Genomic DNA, 18,398 nt, shown 5'->3' on the forward strand with positions numbered 1-18,398 from the left:
TTACAACAGGGAGCTTGGTGGCTCACACTGCAGAATTACACTCCATTTCTTCTTCTCTTGAGCACTGCAGAGCTCTGAGCCAAGCTGGCCATTGGAGCAGACACGGGTTGCAAAGGTAAATTCAGGGGGTGTGTTCAGAAAACTTGCAAAGCAGGTGACGGGATGCTTGAGTGGGTCCATTTCCTGTGAATCCTCTTCCAGCTGTTATGTTAAAAATACAGAAATCTGGCAGAAAGTTAACCCCCCTGCTTTCCAACTGGTCCTCAGAGATCAGAGGGCCTGGGTATGGCTGGGCTTAATTTCTGGTAAGTCTGGTTGCATTTAGTAAGATCCCAGATGCACAAATCCTGTGGGTCATGCTGTTAGTCTGGTCACCTTCACTATCACTGATGCACAAATAGTGCAGTTTCTTGGAGCAGCAGGTTACAGATTACTGTGAGATTGCTTGTGATAAATTCACCAGACCTGCAAAATATAAATGGAGATTGCTATGTACAAGTGTTCCTGAGTATACTCCGATGCAGTCAGAGGCAAAATCTGATAAAAGAGGCTCCCTGCTTTGGGGAGGAGAGAGGAGCTAGATGATCTGTCTGTAAGGTAGGATTGTATTCTCATCTTCTGCCACTGAGGATTTCAAATGCCCATTTATACTTCTGGCAGCAGTGGAGGTGAAACTGTTGTCAGAATATCCTGTTATTGCCATCATAAATGGGAGGGGGGAGGCAGGCATCTTATGTGTGAGGCATATGGAGAATTACAAAGAGAGTGATTACACAGTGTGGGGTTTGTGCAAGGATAGAACAGAGCCCTGATGTGTTAGTGTGTCACTCCCACTAGTCCCAGAGATAAGGGCCCTCCCACCTGATAATCAATCAACAGGCCATCGTGCCCACTGTCCTGCCAACATAATCCCCTCACCACATAATCCTCAACATATCTGTTGGAAATCCTTTCACTACGTATCTCATGGCATATCTCATCGTTTTAGGCCTCCTTCCTGCACTGCAAAACACATTTAAACCTTTAAACCACATTTCAAGCACAGGATGAGATGGATTAGTCCCATCCATTCAGAAGAGGATGCAATATGGCCTTAACTCAGCATTTCCAACCTGACCTGTCCTAGGTGAAGGGTGCTGACCTGCCCATGGCTGCAGTTTAGGTCAGTGCAGCTCTGTGTGCTCTCAGGCACTGGGAGCAGAAGGCACAGCGAGTTAACATGGTTCAGCTGATGTGCAATGACATTAAAAGGTGATGGGCTGAGTGTGTGGCTGAACCCTGAGATTTGCATGAGCTTAAAACCATAAAATGCAATTACTCTCTGGGGATTCATTTACAACCAGTCTCAGTTTGTGATCAGGTGAGGGCATGTGACAGTGTCTTTACTGTACCTTGTCATCTTTTTTCTCTTCTGGAAGACTGCCTTTCCTGAAGTATTTCTGCTTTAGTTATCTCCTTGAATGTCAGGATGTGTAGTTTTAGGGCGATCTGTCATTTGACTTCAGCAGCGTTGCACAGAGTCTCTTAACAGCACTTCTGGGCCTGCTTCAGTGGATGGTGATAATGTGGTAGATATCAAATAGAAGAGGATTTTGGAGTGGATGAAGGTTGTTGTGGCCATTGGTTAATGACATATTTAGGATTATGTTTTCAAACAAAGTGTTGGGAGTTAAAGAGACAGTGAGTTTTCAAGGGCATTTTATCTACTGGGAGTGTTTAAATCTGGAAATACACAGCAGGATTAAAGTTTGCTGCATCAGATTCAGCACAAATTTGGTTGTCAGCTAGCAGATAGAGCACAAAGTCCTTAAGCAGCAGTTAATTCTCTTATTTGGAGGCTTTCTGCTTGCTGACTGCTAAACTCTAAATACTGGCTGACAATTGTCTGTTTAGAGCACTGTCTGTTCTTAAATCTCCCTTCCAAACTGCTCCCTGCTGCTGTGCTGGGTCTGGCTCACTGAACAGCTGACTGAACTCAGCACTGAAATCAGCAGGACCAGGTGCATTCACTGCATACTCCAAACATGGCATGGCTTGGGCATCTGACCTTTCAGGACAGAATTAGTAGATACATTTTTAACATAAATTATTTTTTCAGCTGAATATAGGTATTGTTCTTCTAAGTCCAAGGCTTTGCTAAGTCCAACCAGAGTTAGATTAGTTAGTAGTCAGGTCATGTGTGTTAAAATAGGCCCACATTGTGGGTCAGTCTCAGCCTGCCATTTCTCATCACCAGGCTGACTGGGGAACATTTTCAGTCTGGTTGCTCACAAAGAGCAGAGCACAATTGATCCTTTCCCTCTCTGCATCACTCTCTCTGACTTTCTTTTCTTTTTTTCCCTGTAATGCACCAAATAAAAAAGGGAAGCTGTAGTTGCTGGAGCAGTATTGATGCTGTCGTTGCCTTCCTAACAGCACCCACCTGGATACAGAGCCCTGTGCTGCCTGCAGTCCTGTCACAGATTAATTAACACCAGACAGCCCAGCCCTGTGTCCTCACAGCAGAGCTGCCCTCCAGACAGTGCTCCAAAATGGACAGGAAGGTGCTACGACAGCATGAAAAACAGCTGGAAGTAAGGAGGGAGAATCTGTGGAGCTGGCTTGGGTTTGCCTTTGTTTCCAGAAGCACAGTCAGACTGTGTGGTCATGCAAAGGCACTACGGGGGACAAGGGATCCTTTTGGTAATGCATTCAGAGAACTCCTGGTGAAGGGCTCCTGTGGGGTGAGAGGAGGAAGAGAGTCAAAAACACTGGTTAAGGGGCTGGTTTATAATTATAAAACATCTTCTGTGGTAGTTGACATACAATAGATCTCAAGGGGAAACTAACAGACCCATAAAGTTCTTTGTAGGTCAGCCCAAATAAAGGACAACACCTGAACATAACTAACTCATTGCAGGCATTTCTCTGTCTGGTGTGGAATGTCCAAATATCATAAATGCTATAATAAAAGTGAGTTAATAAGGCAATAAATGGCAATGATGAAGTCCCTGGTTGATTTCAGAACAATAAATCTGTATTTCTATTTCACTTAGGATAGCTGGAGGCCCCTTCACTGTTCCCTGCATCTGCTTCATCTCAGGTTTATTTGAGCAATACGTCATCACTCCACGCATGAGACATCCCTGGTATCTGCCGGCTCTGCAGACCTCCTAAAGGCCTGCTGAGGCTCCACTGCCTCCCAGGGCATATGTATTCTGTACCATATCTTATAGTAAGTGCCTGGAAACCAGCATTTAAAACAAAAAAAAAACAACAAAGCACCCTAGGCAAAAGGGACCTGAGATGTGAAAATGGAATTAATGTCAGTGAATGGATGAGAATCTTCCAGGCTTGGTTCATGCAGAAGTGCCATAATCCCTTCCCCACTCTGCATGCACATGAGCTTCATACAGAAGGGACTTCAAACACATGGAATTTACTTTCTGTGCCCATTCATCTGCCTAGTCACAGCTGCATGAAAGGAGAGCCTAGGCTAGGGATATGACGCTGCTGCAGAGGTGGAGAAAGGAAGGGGGGGTAGGCAGGGAAATCGTCTGGATAGTGGCCGATTTACATGGAAGGTCTGAGACAAAGCAAAGGGGGTTCTTCCTAAACAAACAGATGGGCTGGTCTTTCACTGTGGCCTTTATTCACAGCTTCCTTCTACAGCCTTTCATATGAATGAGGTAGAAGGACACACTGTTAAAGTGGGTCAGAGAGAGGTGAAGAGTTGCAATCGGCTATAAAGCCCAGCAGGATGTGATTCCTTTGAAGAGTGTTGTGATAGTGATTTAGGTCCAGGAGTTGAACCCTGTTGTATTTTCAAAGCTGTGTGGTACTGTGTTCCTGAGGAAGTTGAGAGAAATTCTGCAAAACACTCCTTTCTTTGTAGGCAGCAGAAAATCATTTCAGGCTTCGCTGTCGTAGGGAACACAATACTCCAGTATCGACGTCTTTGTCTTGGCAAAATGCTCAGTACATGTGTAGGTTCCTTTACCTACACACTGCAAGAGGCTTAATACCAGGTGGATCAGTTAATTATTCTATCACCACCAAAACAGGTGTAATGTAGCTTTTTACCTGCTAGGCAGGAGTCAGAGGCAAAGTGTTCAGAGGCGCTGCAGACACAAGCGCTCGGCTCAGAGGTCTGTGTCTCTGGGCCTCACCCCACCTAGGCTGCCTGCTCAAGTTTTACTGTGGTCCCAGAGGTGACATCAAGGCCTCCAGGTCTGCTGTAAAAGCCAAACTCAGTCCCACTACCCAGGGTTGGACATGCTGTTGAGCCTGGAGAGCTGCAGCTGCTCCTGGGCCCTGTTTGTTTCTGCAGCCAAGGAGCTGTGAAAAGTTTGATTTCTTGTAGGGCATGCAGAGCTCTCAGCCAAACCAGGCTGTGGTCCAGAGCTGTACCAGTGCCTGCTGTTAGAACAGCCCTGTGCTAAAGGGTACTCCTTCCCCAGAACACTGCTCATGTGAGTAAGCTGCCTCTATGTAAGAATAAATATCATTAATGGCCAGAATGTTGATTTTGTATGCAGAGATTGCTCCCAAAGGTTTTTCCCCCTCTCTAGAGAAATAGTAATTAATTGAATTTCATCACCTGAAAGTCAAGTTCATTTTCAGTTACTAGAAGGCTTCATAGCTCTCTTCACCATTTCAACAAAGGACAGTCTGTGTAATTTATTTTATTTTTTAATTTTGGTGTTTTTCATTTATTATTGAATTTTTAAAATAGGATGGTGTTCTTTCACTGTCAGAGTGTAATCTGCTCTGGAATGGAGAATGACAGTCTGTATGATATAGAATGATAAAAGGAAATGGAACTGTACAGGAAGAAGAAATCCTAACCAAAAACACCATGACAGTTGCTTCTCTTGGGGGAAATTGTACTGAGATCCCTTCTGACACTGCAGATTACATGGGCTCAGAGGGAGGGTTATCAGAAGTATATCAGAAGTATCTGAAGTTCCAAAGTATTCCACACCTCTGAAAATTGGACCATTTCTCTGTGAGCTGCCAGTGGTGACACAATCCACCCATTAGACAGCATAGATCAGCCTTATTTATCTAGGAAAAGATAAGATCGCTGCTGTGTCAGGCAACTGGAAATCAGATCCTGAAATAACTACAGTATTTTGGTGATGCATTAACACCAGGGGACAGAATCCTTGGTATTACTGATGGAGTACCACTGGCAGAGTCAGCCTCCTGTATGGGGCTGTGAAGACAAAGTCTCTACCTAAGAGATTGTGCAGTCTGGAGAGGTGTTGTGCAAGCCACAAGGTGGAATGAGGGTTCACCTTGGTTAGATTTCTTGCTTAGCTGTTTTATTGTTTTGAAAGCATAGGAAAGGGTTTTTATTTTTTACTTGCCTAAGGACAAGGTGAAAATGTGGCCAGCTTTCATTTTGTTTAAAAGGTTTTTGCTTTATTGAGAACTATGTTACCACACTCACAAGGGAGTGTTGAATGTGTCTATTTCAGTGCCTTTAATATTAGCCAGAACTTCCAAGACAGCACCAAAGGGAGAAATGAGGTCACTGCAAAGCAATGGCTAGAAATTGTAAATAAGATTGCTTACAGGGCTTATGTGGTAGATGGGAGTTATAGTGATGTTTGAAGTTTACTGTCTGTGCCCAAGAAAAGCAAAACATCTCGAGACACAGATGGCCAAGTACACTTTCATGCCATTCTTTTCAGAGAGGAAAAAAAGTAGTTTCTAAATGCAGTTCTCTTAACTTTCAGTTATGCAGTGCACTAAAGACATGCTTTGTATTTCTTTGATTTCACTCTGACCTTCTGATTATTTATTTGTCATCAGACACAAAACCCTATCAGTTGTCTGTTGAGATCCAGTTCAAACTTTCTATACTTTCTACCGTACTGGCTTAATAGAGCATGGAATAATACTGGCTGACAGTAGTTTGAAAAAAAAAATAACATTCAAAAGTAGTGGTCATGTCTCTGTGTAGGCATAAAAAAAAGATAAATGCAGAAACAGGCTTGGGAATGAGGCCCCAATACCTAAATGCCACCAAGTACTAAGGAACCAGAATGCTTCAGACAGTGGGTAACTTACTGATTCTGGTCATAAATCTGCAGTGAGCTTTATGTGGGTTGAGCCCTGCCACTGTGTGGAGTAGAGATACAACTTGGGGAGCCTTGCAGACCTGTACAGTGGTTTGTTTGGAAGTGAAGATGCCATTTGCCTCAAGACTTACTGATACAGAAAGTGTGTTTGAACACCCTGGACCTACAGTCACTGATACAGTTGTGAAGAAATCAGCATTTCCAGTCTCAGTGTAAAGCATTGGTACGCTGCAGTCATCTCATCCATTTCTTATCGCTTCTTTTCAGCACAGTGCAGAATGTCAAAGCAAACCTGATTTTTTTTTTTTTTTTTTCTTTTTTTTGGTAGGAAACTAAAGTCCAGATTTTCAGTTTAGAGTTCTTCCTGCATCTTATTTGCAAGGCTGAGTTATAGCCCTCTAAATTACAAACAAAAGCACTGGCCAGCTCTAGCTAACAGCTCTGATGGATGCTATTATATTTCTTCTGCTAGTTGGCACTCAACCCTCACTATCTCATCAGCATAAAGGGATGCTGTCAACTTGACAAATTGTGTCTTCCTTAAAGGGGGGGGAGAAAACGCCGTACCTACTATTGTTCCAAAGCTGCCTGTACAAGAACAGTGACTAGGAGAAAGTAAGGATGAAAGCAGGGTGCTATTTCACTGCCTCTGTTCTGTGTGTTTACTTTGCATATTTGACAGCACTGTGTGGTGTGTCAGTGTTGCTAGTGTGCATTAGCACTTCCCCTCCCAGACTGGCAAGATGATGCCTCCTGGGAGCAGGGGGTGCAGGAAGGTCAGCAAGGGGAGGGAATGCTTTCATCCTGGGCCTTGTATTAACAGCAGCAGCAAAAGTGAGTGGAAAAGCAAGAGAATTTGTATATACATTGCTCGGGATGCCATTGTGCTTCGTGCACTGGTTTAAATTGTTTTCTGACATGCTTGGGAAAGAAGGAACTCTCCCTCCATCTTCCTTCTCCAGATGTGATTTTTACAGTGTACTGCTCACAACTATTTAAAGACAAATCTATGCAAGACTCACACCATCTGAGAGAGGCCAGTTTAGAAACATTCAAAGTTGTCCGCATCCCTTTAAATGCAACACTGTTCTTACCCTTTTAAGTGCCTAAGCTCTCCCTGGAGGATTATGCATCCAACCTGGCAAAAAGGAGAGTTCCTCCTTGATGTTTAAAATGACTGGCACAGTCCAGAGAACCATCTGGTAACTTCCATCCGTGCCAGCTTCCCCTATAATGTGCTCAGCTGCCTCAACCCGCAACTCTGGGAGCAGCTGGGAGACCTTTTGCTGAGCAGTGAATAATATCCCCGTTCTGGTTTGGACTCCGGCAGTCATTGATTCGTTCCCAGATTCGGAGGAGGACAGCCTGGACTGCTGTGTCCTGCGGAGAAACCGAGGAGGGAAGAGAAACGGGAGACCGAGCTCGCCATCTCCTGGGGAAAAAGAAGTCGCGTTTTCAGGAATGTTTCTTTTGTTGTGGCATCCTTTGATTCGCTCTCCTTTCATTCACGCGTGCCCAGCCTGTGGACGGGAGATGGTCACAGGTGCTGTTCCAAGCCGAGCCCAGCCGGGCCAGGCAGTACCAGTTTAGAAGGCTGGAAATACTCAGCGAAGTGGTTATGTTAAATTCTCTCAGTGACATTTAGGCTTGAGTGTTTTAGTAAACTAGGAGGACTGTAAATATAGGCTCATTTTCTTGTTCTCTGTTGAAGTTTAGCCTGGTTATTTGGAAAAGTTTATTTCCCAGAGGGTGGCTGAGCACTGGAACAGACTCCCCAGGGAAGTGGCCACAGCACCAGCCTGACAAGAGTTGAAGTAATGTTTGGATAATGCTGTCAAGCACATAGTGGGATTGTTGGAGCTGTCCTGTGCAGGGTCAGAAGTTGGACTCCATGACCCATATGGGTCACTTCCAACTTAGGATACTCTGTGATTCATCCTTTCCTAAAGGCCAATGTTGCAGAAAGCTTAGGAAGCTTGTGAGCTTGCAGTGCCAGCTCTGACCCTGCTGTGGTCCCTCTTCTTCCTGTGCTAGTCAGTAACATACACCAGGGAATTGTCACAGGTGGGTGTACTGTGTCAGTAATTCACGTATTTCATAGGTACAGCAGCAGCAGCATTGTCAGTGCCAAGACCCATAGGCACTAAGAAGTCCAGAAAAGAGGTTTATAAAGCATCAAGCAGCACATACAAGGGCTGTCTGGCCACTGATTCTTACACTGAGGCTTCTAATGGATACCTTTGATTTTTTGAGTGTAACTGGAAAATTTAAGACCTTTAGCACATTCTCATCAGCCTTGCTATAACCGTGTCCCTGCTGTAGTTTGTGAGGTTTAATTCACTGTGGATGGTAGTGCAGCTGCCTTCAAGCAGGGGCCAGATGAATGTGAATCGTGAGAGCAGATGGAAACACTGGGCAGGACGAGCATATATCGATGGTGGGTAAGCCAAGGTCCTGCATTGTAATGACACAGGGCTGTGTTGGTGCAGTGAAACTGGAGACTAAATCACATAATGTTAACCAAGTTATACCTTGGAGAAGTCAGTTAATAAGGCAGGCCCAAGTGTCACAAGCATTATTAATCTCTGATATTAATAAAGAGCAAAAAATCAGCAACTACCTGCACAACATTTGTGAAGACAGGGGGAAAATACATGACAGTTTGTGTAATTACTGTGTCATGCACTGAAGTTTCTGACTAAGGGGTCAAAACCCCTTATAAAAAGAGTCTGGGGAGGTGGGATTCCTCAGCTTCAAGTGCTGCTGCCACTCTACAGCCTAGTGAGATGATTCTTTTAAGGGTATATAAAAAAGAGTGGTAAATGTATTAAACTGCTACTTCTGTAGGGGTTATAATGACTCAGAATAACCATAGTTATAAAGCAGCTGAGGAAATTACACCACTAGGTATGTTGCTCCTAGTGCCAAAAACTGAGATTAAGGTGGACTATTTTGGTTTTTGAGAGATGTTCATTTAACAAGAGACCTATCCCAGATTGGTCTCTTGATCCCAAAATGCCTTTTTCAATCCTGATCTGGGCAGGTGGTCCCATCTATATTGTTAAAGAAACTTCATTATATCCAGTGAAAATTAGATAGCAAAAAACCCAGAAACTAACATTTTTAACTTGGGTCAAAACAATTCCACAGATTAGTAGTAACAAAATAACTTGTTTGAAGTGAAACAGTAAGACCTCAGTTATAAACAAAGCAAAAACTTTGTATACACGGTAGTTTTGGAAGAGCTTGAGTATATAAATTTCATGTATTAAGCTCAAAACTTAAATATAGAGTAATTATTATACCTTACCAAGCCATCATGAGTCTTAGAAAGTATTCTACTGTTTTAAACTACTGTTTAATGATCAGTAATTGAAGTAGAAGCTAGGAATCTTAAAGACATTTTCTTGCTAAGCTTTTCTTACTCTCAATCATATCTTCACAATTTTTAGTCTGAACAACCTAAAGTGCACATTTCCTTGCAATACAAGGAAGCATTGTTTGTATTGTTTTGAATAATACAAAAGTAGGCTTTAATGTTTTTAATGCTTTTTCAACACTTTGACACAGTCAGATTCAACACAATGTCTGATTGTGAAATTACAATTTGAATTTAACTTGCACATTGTATTTTACAAATACATTTATCACTGTCTTGTTTACTGTAACTGAATTAGCACCATTACCAAGTGCACATGTAGAAAATTAATTTTCTATTTCTCAAACACTGGAATGAGGATGGAGCTTTTAAGCTCCACTTCACAATGAAGGCTTGTGGTTTCCTGGCAGGAGTTCATTCAGGTGATTCACATACTATGACAGTTCATTCTTCAGTAATGTCCTTGGACAATCCTCCAGAAACACTTGTGGTGATGACCCCATTCAAGGGATATGCAAACTGCTAAGTGAAGAATGGCCACTGCAATTCGGAAAGGCACAGAATATAGAGCTTACAAGGCTTAGTCATCAAAAGTGGAAAGAGATTTTACTGCTAGTTTAATAGGAGGGGAAAAATGGAAAGGCAAGAAAGAAGTAAGCAAAAGAGGACAGTGTTGGCACAGTAACAAACTGGTAACAGAGAATGAATACATCATCTCTTAGGCTAGCCCTACCAAATAGCAGCAGTATGTGGAGGGAGGATGAAAATCTAACTCATTTTAAGAGAGCAATAATTTTGTGAAAAAGATCACATATGACTGCCTGCAGTAGAAGGCAATTTATTCTTTCTTCATAAAAAGGACTTTAACGTGAAGTTCTCCTGCTGTCTGGTTAATGACAGTCCTACTCAGCTTCCCTTGTTTTATGTACCTTTTTCTGAGCAGTCTCAGCTCTTCTGGCTAAGGAGATAAGAGTCCACAATACATTACCTAATAATTTAGGCAAAGATTTGAAGGCAAGCTCTCACAGCAACCTAAATATTGGGCTAAAAAATACCAGTGTCTTCTTGCAGAATGACTTGAGATCTACCCCTGAAAAGTCACCATTTGTTTGGCATGTCTCTGGTCCAGTGGGCACACTCCTTTTTATTAAGGCTCCACAAGCAACTTTTAGCTACCTGCAGAAAGCTCCACTCTGCCACCGGAAAAACCCTTTCAGTTTTAAGTCTTTCTTTTCTTTACAACTATTCTATAGTTGTATAATTGTTTTACATGAGAACAACTATCAGTTCTTCATTGTATTGGACCCTACATTTTGACTATAACTTCAGTATTTACCTCAAGGATTTCCTCTGTGTTTTGACTTCCTCAGCTCCTTTACAGTACCTCATCCTGCATTATTTACCTCCTCAGTGATTCTCACCTTCTAAAACACCACTATATCAACTATTTGTTATTTTTTCTTAAGGCTAGGCTGCAAAGGCAATGAAACTTCCTCGTGCTGAAGTACTCTGAGAGATGTTTTTCACAGCTTGAATCTTACAGAACATACTCTTAAATATCCATCTCCTCCATTTGAGATGTCCCTATTAAACATGAAATGTACTAAGCATTACACTCTTTGCTCAAGACATTAACGAGAGACTTGCCACACAGTTGGTCTTGATGCATGAGCTGCATTTCATCATTATCTTTTAAAGGCACAGCCTTCACTTGCACTTATACTCTGGCCTGTACTTTGGGGGGGTGCACATAAAATTAACAAAGTTCTTGTAGTTTATGCGCACTTCTTGAATGACTTCATGTTTCCAAACACACCAAACAATGTTTTGTGTCCTGAAGGAGAGCCCAGTGCTGTAGGAAAGACTGGATTTTGCCATAAACGCATTTGGATACAGACTTCTATAGAAGCTCATCAGAAAGAAGAATCTGAATTTTGTTGATTTTCTGCATTTAACTCCTCCAAACTCTCAATGCACATATATTTATAAACTTCTAGGTCAGGGTCATCACCTCTAATATTGAACAGAGGTGGTGCCCATGGAAAAAGGTGCCCTGAAACTGTATTATAATGAACAGAAGGAAGTTTAAAACATGAATCAATTTGAATAGGAAACAAAAGATCCTTCTTTTGGACAACAAACATGAACATCCATTAAACCAGCCTAGAAACTTGGCACCATCACAAAGAGGCTGGTAACCCAGGACAACATCTCTTCCAGACTGAAAAGGATTCACAAAATCAATTAGCAGTTCATTCTTTAATTAAATGAAGATTTACAGAAACACTTTGGAGAAGCATAGGCACGTATTGCCACAGAGGGGTTTCCTACAGCACAGAAAATAACCTTTAATTCTTTATTCTCCCAGTCTGGCTTTTGTGCAGCAAAGGCAAAGCTAGAGTCCAATAAACCCCAAACATGAATTACCTGAACCCCTTCTCTTCTTTTCTAACAGAATGAGGAAATTAGTTCCTGATAAAGATGTTCAGAAGAGTCATTTTGCAAATGGTGCTGTGAAGCCGATCAGAAGGGAATGTGTTGTGGCATAATTGCCCTATTTCAATGCATTATCCTGTAATAACAATCTGCAGCATGGCTGTGCTTCATTGAGAGGGGGAGAGTGCTACATCCAGCAGGCACCTCAGTACATGCACATTCCAGAGAGAAGCACCATCCTTTTCTAATTCTGGAATGCACCCCATTACCCAGCTTGAACCTTTCAGATTCTCATTTCAGAAGAGATAGAACTTGCTTCATTGGCTGCAGCTATTTGCTGTTTCCAGTTATGACCCTTGTGATTAAGCCAGGCTCTGAGCTCTCAAATCCTCTTCTGTAACGGTGAACAGCTTTTGTTCAACAACATAATAGGAAACCACTTTTTGGCATCCAACCAAATGAATATCTGAGTGTTAGCTTTTCAAAAGCTATCTCATTAATTCGAGAAAGAAACCTCTTTAGTTTTGTTTTGCTGAAATAGACAATATGTTACTCTAGGCTGCAACTTCTGACAGCTGTAGGTAGAGAATACTTCCCTTCCCTGCTGCTGGAATCCAGGCCCTTGAGCATTCATTTGTTTGCAACAGCAGAAAGCTGGTCCCGAATCCTTCCCAGACCTTCCAACATGGTGTCCAGGGTTTCTTTGCTCAGTTCCATGGTCAGTGCAGAAACAACAGGATTATTTCCACATAAGGCAGCATCTTCCTGAATCTTAAAACAGGAATGAAGATGTTAGTCATATGAAAAATTGTATGTTTTTCCAGAGCCACTACAAATGTCATTATTTAAGACATAGAATAAACAAAATGGTTTGAATTTGGAATCCAGCTCCATCCTGAAGAACCATGGCACATTTTCTAAGCTGTCTGCCTCACTAGTGAAGTGCATTCACATTGACAGAGTGCAAGTGAACATCTACTGCCATGAGTATTGGGATATTTTGAAGATATATGTGGCTGGAAGCCACTTCTGTATCAAAAGCATCTCAGCAGATACCACAAAGGATACTTAACCCCACCTCACACAAGGAAATTAGATTTTAATTCCTTCTCTGAATCCCACTCATCTGATTTTTATTGGCTGGGGGTGAGGGGGGGAAGAATCCAAAACTCTGCAGAACATAAGCAGTAAGTTAGGTGTACTCCCCAAATGATAGATGTGGCCAGTGAAGGAAGTTATTAATAATCTCAAGTAATTTCCCAACTAATGAAGTCAGCTAAACATGCTGACGGAATGCTTAGAATTAAAGAATGATGGCTTTATCTTCTTTTTTTCTGTAGAAAACAATGGTGACTAAGAAAAAACATGGTGACTTCTCACATCCTCATGCATGCAAGACTTCATGCAAGAGAGCTTTATCAGAGACATCATTCCCATGCTCTGTGGCATTCCAGGTATCATCTCTGAGAAAGTCTAATGGGCCACCAGGCACGAGGCAAGCACCAGAACCGGTTTGCCCGGCAAGTCAGGTGCTGGACTTCATTATTTCTGTCCTTCACAGCCACTGCCATTACCTTTAACTGCAGCAGGCAGGTAGGGACTGCCATTCTTACGATGCTGTCAGATGATGTCTTGATGTCCACCCTCCAGTCCATGTCCACCAGCCGGGGCAGGGAGACTGGGGAGTTAAGAAATGGCTCTGTTAGGCTCAGCAGCACACGATGATACCAGACCCTGGAACCTGTGACTACCACCACGCACAGGCCTCTCCACTTCTGGCCCTGCGGAGTGTACAAGTTTAGTTGCTACTACGTGGTTTCCCAACATTTTACTCTGAAATAAGCCAGTCTCTGAAGGCCTCCTCATAACACTGGAAGGGCAAAAAGGGTTCTCCCATCATTACATGCAATGACAGCTCAGTGCAAGAAGCAGAGGTAAATTCCCAAAGCAGCTGGGAGAAGGGGAGCAGTAAGATGTCTTCTCCACATCTTTATGCCCTGCCTTGCTGCCTGCTACACTCAACTAGTGTTTCATCATGAGCTGCTCTGGCACCTGCATGCTTATTGCTCTGCTCTGAAACTGGTAAGAAAGCACTCAGGAAAGCTTGTAAAATCCAGCAGTATAAAACATGTTATTCCAAATTCCCCAGCCTGGGAACCAAAGCATCCTGCAGCACAGCAAACATACTGGCAAACTGCAATCTTCACATTCCTTACAAATATTTCAAATATCATCCTAATTACATACAGTCTAGCAGAAACCATTTAACAGGTGCAGTACTGACATCAACAGCTCAGAGCTGGAGACCTCTTGAGCCCACACAAGGAAAGAAAGACAGGTCTAACTTGGCTGCTAAGGAAAGAGCTGTCTCAGTAGGCAATTGCAGCCTGTCTGGATTCTGCCTATTTTAAGATGCTAGTGTCCTCCTCAGGGCTTGATTGCCAGCCTTCCTACTGACTACAGACTCTCAAGCTGCTTCCTCTCTGTGCTTTATTGTCTAACTGATTTTTTTTTCTGTCTGGGGAAAGGCTCTCTCTCCCTGCTCCTGCTGCTTCCTTGCACAGAGCTCCAGGGGGCAGTGCACAACTGGCTGCCTTGCTTCTGCTTTTGGAAAAAATTCCAGTTCACAGTCTGTTAGGGCCAGTGCTTGGCAGCATTTGCAACAACACAAAATACATCTGTTTAGGCCCTGTATGTTAATTTGCAAAGATTGATTCCTGGTGGCTTGGGAGGGGCAGGAAACCATTCCCTTTATTACATTAACACAGATCAATCTGTTGGAATGTCTGCCTTGCACCACTGCCCTGGTCTCTGTGTAATGCATGTCTGATACTTCATGGATGCAATAATAAAATAATCCATTATTTCCTAGCAGACAATGTCATTCTCGAGATTACTACTTACTCTGACTGGCTTGTGCTTCATTTCTCCAAGAAGAGCTGTGAAAAAGTGAAGAAAACAGTATCAACAGTGCTTTGAGTTAAAAAAAAAAGAAGTAAGCACTTAGCATGGCTTATCCCCAGCTGAAGGGTCACCAGCAGGCAAACTGGTGACCAACCATGGGCTCTTCTGGAAGGGCAGCTCATTTAAAGCACGTACCTTTCTCCCTGGTTTTATTAAAGCAATGGGCTCCAAACACTGACATGTAAAAGCAGAACTGCCCTCCCCTGCCACCACCTCACATATGCTGTCACATACAGTGCCTCTGCACCCAAGCCACGGTGACAAGTGGATGGATATCTGAATACTACTTTGATTTTCTAGTGCTGAAATCTAGCACTCTAAGTTTTATCATCACCAGTAGCATTTTTTCACCACACAGCTGTCAAGATAAAAGGAGCTTTGCATATTTGGAATGTAGCCCACATCCATTTCAAAAGTCATGGGAAAACTCTGTGTGCCCATGGCTGTGTTTCACTGGCCACTCAGGTGGCATATTCTGTTCAACTCTGGTCATCCCAGCCTGTGTGATTATGCCCAAGGCACACAAAATTGACAGAAACAAGACCATATCCATATATCCATAATCCACATATCCAACCACATACCCAGACCTTAACTCTCCAGCTGAAAGCAAATGGCAGCCGGATAGCACTTACATATTATCCAAGATTATCTTAGTCAAGAGGTTTTTCAGATTTTGGTGGAAGTTTTCTGGGAAGAGACAGAGGATGTCTTCTGCCCTGGTCAAGCCGCGGAACACCACGTGCCTGGTGAGGTTGTGCAAAGCAGACACCAGCTGTCAGGAGGCAAGAGAAGGGGCTGGGTTGAAAAGCATTACATACAGCACAGGAGGGCCCTTCTTAGCCAGGAGACACAGCTTATGCGGCGAGACCCACACCACCAGAGCCCTGGGCATCCAAGTACGGCCCGACAGCCTCAGCAGGATGGGGCTGAGCTCCTCAGCGCCCACCGGTTCGCAGCCTCAGCCCGTTCCCTACTGCCGCGGGCGAGGCTCGCTGTTAGCGCGCACGTCCCGCTTCAGCAGCGGCCGCGGAACCCCGCACCTTCCCGAGGGCCCGGGCCACCCCCGTACAGTCCCGCTCCCTCCTTCCCTCCCTCCCTCCCTCCGCCGGGGCCCGCGGCTGCCCGGCCCGGCCCGGCCCGGCCCTACCTGCTCCGCTTCCTCGGCGCTGACGGCGAGCCCGGGGCAGGCGCGCTGCGCCAGCGGGCCGAGCGCGGCGGGCGGGCTGGAGAAGCACTCCTGGCACAGCTGCCGCACGGCGTCCTTGGACGGCGCCTGGCGGGGAGCAAAGCGGGGGCGCTCAGCCGCGGCCCGGCAGCGGCGGCCCCGTCCCCCCGCGGCCCGGCCCCGCTCACCTTCAGCAGCAGCTGCAGCGCCCCCAAGTCCCCGTCCCGCAGCGCCGCCATCTTGGCGCCGTCACCGCGGCCGCGCTCCGCCCGCCGCCATCACGCGGCCGTCACCGGGGCGGGGCCGGGGACACGGACAGGGACACGGACACGGACAGGGACACGGACAGGGACACGGACAGGGACACGGACACGGACAGGGACACGGACAGGGACAGGGACACGGACACGGACAGGGACACGGACAGGGACAGGGACACGGACACGGACAGGGACAGGGACACGGACAGGGACACGGACAGGGACAGGGACACGGACACGGACAGGGACACGGACAGGGACACGGACAGGGACACGGACACGGACAGGGACACGGACACGGACAGGGACACGGACAGGGACACGGACAGGAACAGGGACACGGACAGGGAAAGAGACAGGGACAGGGACACGGACAGGGACACGGACACGGACACGGACAGGGACAGGGACACGGACAGGGACACGGACACGGACACGGACAGGGACAGGGACACGGACAGGGACACGGACACGGACAGGGACAGGGACACGGACACGGACAGGGACAGGGACACGGACAGGGACAGGGACACGGACAGGGACGGGGACAGGGAAGCCCTTAGTGTGTGGCACTGCCTCTGCCGCTCCACTCGGGACGTTTTCTACTCTCAGTGCATAACTTTGCCCTGGAATTTTGCTGTAGACGCGCTGCTTTCCTCCCGGGAACGGGAGGTGAGGGATTTATCACGGCACTACCGCAGCGGTACGGACCTTTATCTTTGCAGGCTGTGTCTTTCGCTTTTGAAGGGGTTTAAATGAATACTCTTTCTGAGAGACAACGTCTTCTTTTCGCCTTGTGTGGCTTCCAGCTCATCTGGCTTCAGGGTACCGCTGATCTGTGATCTTTCCCCATCGCTGCCTCTGTCACATCCCCATCCTCATTTCCATTTGTGTTGGTTTGTAAGCAGCATATGCACAGCGAGAAATGCAAACATAGAAACAAATATTCCACTGGGCTTCACAAGCCTGGCAGGGAACAGGGTTTACTCTTGCAAAGGAACAGATTCCATACTGCACATTAGGATAGAACAGAAAGTGAAGGGAAGGATGGTGAGATGCTAATTTTTAGTTTACAAAATGAAAGGTTTGTAGTTAGTGGGTTAAACAATAGCACCCCAGTGGGAAAAAGCATGGGTTAGTGGTGAGAGGTCGGGGTTTAAGAGCTAGAGAACCAGAATCATATTCTCTTGACCCTGCTTCAGTCTTTAGATGAATCAAGGTAGGTCAGTTTTGTCATGTGTGCCAGGAAGGTAATGGAACTCTCTGTGTAATGCATAATGTCCTGCAGTGATAAGTGTGGGCATTTAATAACATCAGCAGTAAGCGTGGAGGTTGTGAAAGGATAAACAGAATGAAGGCAGTGTGATAAAAGCAATACTGTGTTACAATCTGAGGAAGTATGCCTAAAGGAAATGGGGATTGTTCACAGGATATACTTGTACTTGCATCGTTGACCTCTTATAATCTGCCTGCTTGTCTTGTTCCCAAACCAATAAGACTAAAGTTTTCTACAGTGAGAGAGGTAAGCAGAATTTTTCTAAGCAGTAATGCTTCTGAAATGCCATATCTAACTGGGGGACAGGGACACTTACATTTTTTCAGAGCCTTTCTAAAGCAGTGACTTTACAAGACTTTAGTAAAATCAGGTTGATCCATGCCTAGTGTATTTGGTTTCTGTGGCAGGGTTCTGGTAATGGGGGGCTGCAGGGATGGTGACAAGTTGTTAGAAACTTGCCCCATCTCCAACAGAGCCCGAACCAACTGGCTCTGAGATGGACCTGCCACTGGCCAAGGCCAAGGCCATCAGTGATGGTGGGAGCACCTCTGGGATAGCAGGGCTAAGAAGAAAAAACCAAAGTTATTGCACAGATGTAATTGGGGCCAGAGAAGAGAGGAGTGAGATTGTGTGAGAGAAACAGCCCTGCAGGCACCAGGCTCTCTGGAGAAAGACAAGAAAGAGGTGCTCCAGGTGCTGGATCTGAGATTCCCCTGCAGCCCCTGGTGCAGGCCATGGTGAGGCAGCCGTGCCCCTGCAGCCCAGGGAGGACCACGGGGATGCGGAGATCCAGCTGCAGCCCCTGGAGGAGCCCACACTGCACATCTGAAGGAGGCTGTGAGCCCGT

At 45.2% G+C, this 18,398-nt stretch overlaps 1 protein-coding gene across 1 annotated transcript; it reads right to left on the minus strand.

Annotated features, from left to right (window-relative positions):
• Positions 1-11,687: 11,687 nt before the first annotated feature.
• Positions 11,688-16,304, minus strand: COMMD9 (COMM domain containing 9). The gene is made up of 6 exons (XM_005522395.3): positions 16,204-16,304; positions 15,998-16,123; positions 15,483-15,622; positions 14,788-14,822; positions 13,458-13,561; positions 11,688-12,654 (listed from the first exon to the last, which is right to left on the minus strand). Exons 1-6 carry the CDS (start codon positions 16,252-16,254, stop codon positions 12,514-12,516), a joined length of 597 nt encoding a protein of 198 aa, XP_005522452.1. The 5' UTR covers positions 16,255-16,304; the 3' UTR covers positions 11,688-12,513.
• Between the last annotated feature and the right edge of the window lie 2,094 nt (positions 16,305-18,398).

This window comes from Pseudopodoces humilis, chromosome 7 (genome assembly GCF_049639895.1).
Source record: "Pseudopodoces humilis isolate 2021_Gansu_Grassland_sample_001 chromosome 7, ASM4963989v1, whole genome shotgun sequence".
NCBI lineage: Eukaryota > Metazoa > Chordata > Aves > Passeriformes > Paridae > Pseudopodoces > Pseudopodoces humilis.